At 36.4% G+C, this 5,162-nt stretch overlaps 1 protein-coding gene across 1 annotated transcript in view; it reads right to left on the bottom strand.

Moving 5' to 3' along the window:
* Positions 1 to 4,852, bottom strand: part of POLRMT (RNA polymerase mitochondrial) — a 1,430,506-nt gene extending 1,425,654 nt beyond the window's left edge. The window contains exon 1 of the mRNA XM_044053892.1: positions 4,702 to 4,852. Coding sequence (XP_043909827.1) covers positions 4,702 to 4,834 — 133 coding nt within the window. The 5' untranslated portion in view covers positions 4,835 to 4,852. The remainder of the gene's footprint in view (positions 1 to 4,701) is intronic.
* Between the last annotated feature and the right edge of the window lie 310 nt (positions 4,853 to 5,162).

Raw genomic sequence — 5,162 nt, 5'->3', positions numbered from 1 at the left:
TTTAGATAACTAAGTGAACTTAGTAATTTGACCTTTTTTGTCAGAAATGGTTGTAGTCTTTCTTTTGGCAGGGTGTTTTGCTGAGGCACATGTCAAAAGGGGCACTGCACTCAATAATGGCTCTTGCAAAGGAAGAATACAGGGATGTTATGACCTCCTTGTCCCTGGATGAGATACCCTTACTAATGAATTGGGCCATGTAAAACGTTTTCCTTATAACATTGACAAAGTGTGGGCAAAAGTCAGGTTTCTATCAACCTGGGTGCAAAAGTACCATATGACTTATTACATGCATACAACATTGTTATTAATGTGATAATTTGTGGGGACATCACTCTCCTCAAAGGGGATGATGATGCATTTTTTGGCATTTAGGTTGAGGCCATATTTTTGGCACCAGTTATTTGTTTAGGTGAGACCCTCTTGTAGCTTATTCAGAATTGTTTTATTAAGTCAGTGATGTGAATTCTTTACTTTATTGCAAATTTGTCGGGTTATTTTTGTGAATTATAGTATTGTAGGACTGCTGATGTCGACATTTTATATAGCTGGACTGCTGGAATGGTTTTCCCAGTGAGAAATGCTAGTGCTGTAGTGAATATCTGTTTATTTGTAAAATATATTATATATATATATATATATATATATATATATATATATATATATATATATATATATATAAACCAAGATGTTAGAGTTAACTGTTAGATTAGAGAATTAGAATGAGAATTAGAATTTTAAGGCAAGTATTAGGCATTTATTACATTTATTCATTGTTCAACTGCACCTATAGTACAGCCAGGAGGTCGACTGTGGTCTTCCGGAGCAACAAAAGAGTTAACTATATGATATATTTTATATGCGGCCCCAAGATCATTTCTGTTCACTCAATGCGGCCCCAGCAAGCCAAAAGGTTGGACACCCCTGGTTTAGCATCTTAGCTAACAGGTGGCAGTTCTTGAGATGCAAAAGCATAAAAGTCATGTGTGAAACTAACAATGTTGCTCTTGCAGTAACACAGAACTATTTGGTCTCATCCAGTGAAAGGCAGTGATGTTCTCCTTCCTTAGAAAAGGACATGAAGTGATAGATATTACTTACTGTGCAGTATGGATGAATAAATAAAACGTTAAGCAAAGAATGGATGGCTATGACAGAGAGAGAGAGGGACAGCACACATTTTACTTTAACAATAAACAGGCAAAAGTTAATGGATTTTAATTGTTTTGCTACAGTTTACAGCTCAGCCTCACTTGTTAAAGTTGAAATGAGGATGACATCCTGAAGCAAACACCTAGGTACTTCTGCTATTTGATGACCATCAGCTGTACTTTATGGATCAATGATTAGAATAGGGCTGGCATCTTTTTTTTTTTTTTTTTAAACTTATGGGTGTTTCAAATGTCATGAAGTAAGACTGGACAATTCCAGAGGGAAACTTTTTTTTTCCATTCTGGACATTTTGAGTATTACATGCCCAAGCAAGAGTAAAGTGTGATATGTAGCCTAGTTAAATCCTGGATAAGACTGCTAATAACAAGTGACAGTAAAACAATATAGTACCAAGCCTTGGAGGACTTCTCCTGTTAAGCAGACAACAACAGATCAGCTATTGCCAGACATAACAAGAAAAGTAAGAATTGATAGGTGGCTATGACATAATTTAATAAAATGACTGATGATTTACTGACTTAAATGCTCTCTTCATATCAATGAAAAGGCCTTCAGTCAGAAGACCTTTAGCCTTAATGGTATATATAGTTCCAGCACTGGACTAGGTTGATGTTATAATTTTCAAACCTCTTTTAAAACCATGCTGGGAATAGAAAATAACTGCATAACCCTTATCATATTTGGAGTATCTTACTATATGAACCCATATGGACATAGTTAATGCCTGGTTTGCCAACAGTTGCTCTTGTTTGGTAATAAGAGCAGAACAAAGCCAAATGTGGATAAAATGAGCATTACCCACAACCAGCCATGGGTTATTACTATTATACAACTGTATTACTTTTAATTTAGTATCATGTAGCTGTGTGCTTACTTGTGTTCTTCTATGTACAAAATATAGCTCACACTTTTAGTTGTAATATTTCCTTTATAGTTTATACATGTAATATTCTTATACTATTTACACACAAGTAGTTATGCATTCGGATTATGTTGGCATATGCTGCTTTCAGTCAGTCACTTTGTGTTCAGCTGAGATGGAGAGAATACTATACTTATATTTAAATCCTGTTTTTATTTTTAGCTCAGCTGATTTTTTTATCCTTTCTGCATTGCATGCAAATTGGAAACTGACAATGTATTCAATGATTGCATGAAATGCAGCTTAGACACAGGGATTAGATGTGTTACATGTCCTTTAGTTTTTATAGTTTCTGTACATTATGGATGCTTTATGTTTCACTTGCTTACAGTTCTTCTATTACTGCTTTCTGTGCAAGACTGTGGGTTAAAATGATTTTCTATGCATTCACTGTAAGGAAAGAAGGTTAGAGATTGGGATCAACTAGGGGGTGAGTGATTAACGTTTTTTGTACATCAGTCTGTTTTTAAATCACTGTACATCTGTGTGCAGTTACTGTTACAGGGATTGCTGCTTAGATTTGTTTTTCATAACAGTCTGCTAGTTACACTTATTAATGTATCTAACACTTCCTTTACAACAGACATGCTGACTGTTGTGTACAATCAGCATGTACATTTCTGAATGTTATTAACTTTTACTGCATAACATATATTATTTTTCAAAGATTTTCACTGAAGGAACCTAGCAACTGGGTGGAAAATCTGAAGTGATTTAAGGGATAAGGAGCTGCATTTTAGAAACTGGGGCCCAAACTAAGACAACACTTAAATAATAAAATCGCTTAGGTGATGACAGGACTGGCCATTTTAAGAAATGTTGGGTGGTGGGTGCACTTTTTGAAGAATTTGGTGTTTGCAGCTTATATATACAGGAACTGCAGGACCTAGAAATGCGTCTACTGGGGAAATGTAATACTTGTTTTCATTTAAAAGAAAGCTCTTTAAAATTATGATAATGTGTATCTGTTCTGTCACCTATTAATTATTTTACAGCTTTCTAAAATAGCCTGAAGTAACTCTTAACATTGGATTGTATGTAAATTAACTAATACATTATGAAATAATTTAAAATGTAATGATTATTAAATTTAAAACTACAACAAATTTTCAGTCACAACCTGAGCCAACGAGAAGTGCAGTAGAAAATATGCAAGCAAAAACAGTACTATATCCCATACTGTGATAAAGTACTAAAAGATACACTGTCCATTTTAATTCATAATATAGTTATCCCACATATGGAGAAGTGCATACCAATAACAAAAGGAAATTACAATATGAATATGCTGTAGTAAGTGCTAAAGCTGCCGACACACAATCGGAGTAGGACTGGACTGTGCACCAGCTTTGTAGTGTGCTCAGGAGGTTTCTAAAATAAATGGAACCGTATTATTTGATACCATGTATGTTAACGACCTTAATGTATGTGTTTCCCTTTTTTAAGATGAAATCTAACTATTTCTTTCTTAGCTACTAACTTCAAGCCTTTCCTGTGTGTATATGAGAAAAACATGTACCTGTGTGTAGATATCGTTAAACAAATATCAATTTTGTGATAATTCACTGTTATAATTTCACTGTATTTACACTTGTTACAGGAGCGGCCTTAGGTCAACTGGTGCCCTAGGCAAAAGGAATCCATGGTGCCCCCCACCACACTAGCCGGTGCCCCCATCCTAGTCTACCTACACCAAATAAATATTGGAAAAGTGCCCCTGCTAGAGCGGCCGCCTAGTTGGCCTATGCCTAAGGCCGGCTAACTTATGTACATTTGGAGCTTTTCTCCCCGTGCCTCTGCTGAAAATGGACCTGTATCCAGTCTGACTTTCCCGGTTGACAAACAAATGTAAAATTAAATAAATTAATGTTTAGACATTAAACACTGAATTGTAAATAAGACTGATAAAAAATAAATAACAGGCCAGGGGGCTCTCACATTCTACAGACCTCTCAACTGTCCCCGATTTAGACTCCGACTGTAGGTCTTGTCCCTCTTAAATCTGGTGACTGCTGGAGAAAAGGTGGTGAATTGCCCTTAATAAAGAATGATAGTAATTCAGTTATAGACGTTTTACGTCAGAAAATCTATATTAATCTACATTCTCTTATTCTGCAAACGTTTCAAGCTAATAGTACAAATATTAAAAAAATGTCCCTGATTCTGTTGAGATTTGTCTCTGATCGGTTGAGAGCTATGATCTGTACATACCGCCCTGACAACCACCTTCAACGTCCATACAAGCCCTGAATACAGACACCTGCATTAATTGTGCCCTCCTAAAATATACAAGAACGTCTGCAACCCACACACTCAGCCCTCTCTAACTTTACTGATATCGCTTCCTTACTACAATAACAACAGCAAGAAGGAATGTATTTAAAGGGCAAACCGTCATTTAGTTGGGTCGGGTAAAAAATTACTATCTAATTAGCAGTTTCACCTAAGAAATACACTGATCTCTACGGATAAATACGCAATTTAAACCATGTCTGTGGAAGTATCACAATTTGTTGCTAACTCAAGCATTTCCCAAGTAGTTTCCTTATTCTGGAACTCCTATAGCTACCAAGCATTACTTATGAAGTGCCTCTTCTCTTTCTTACCTGTTCTGCCAGTGGCAGAAACCTCTACCAAAGTGAGACAACATGGACACCGTGTTACCGAAACAATAGGATTAACAGTCAGAGGCAGCCCTCGCAGCGAATAGCAAAGGGAACTGAACCGCAACATTGACATGCTGCCTCTATACCACCATCTTGGAACCCAGTTGTCAACAAAAAAAAAAAAACGTACGTCCTTACGCAACAGCAAACTGCTGATGGTAATTGTAGTTTCTTTCAGTAGTCCTTTGTATACCTGTCAAAACACCTCTCACTTAAGCAAATATCCAGTATTTTAGGAGGAAGTATCATAAATGTTGTGATATAATATGACGCAACAGAAGTGACATAGGGTTACCACCTGTCCCACTTTGCGAGGGACAGTCCTTCTTTGGGCAGTTGTGTCCCTCCTGCAAAAAAATTGTAAAACTGGCAAATGTCCTGAGATTTTAGGGCAAAATTAT

This window comes from Protopterus annectens, chromosome 13.part0, assembly GCF_019279795.1.
Source record: "Protopterus annectens isolate FY-2018-M chromosome 13.part0, PAN1.0, whole genome shotgun sequence".
NCBI classification, from domain to species: domain Eukaryota; kingdom Metazoa; phylum Chordata; order Ceratodontiformes; family Protopteridae; genus Protopterus; species Protopterus annectens.
The sequence above is the reverse complement of the archived record's forward strand: the minus strand, read 5'-3'. Positions and strand labels throughout refer to the sequence as shown.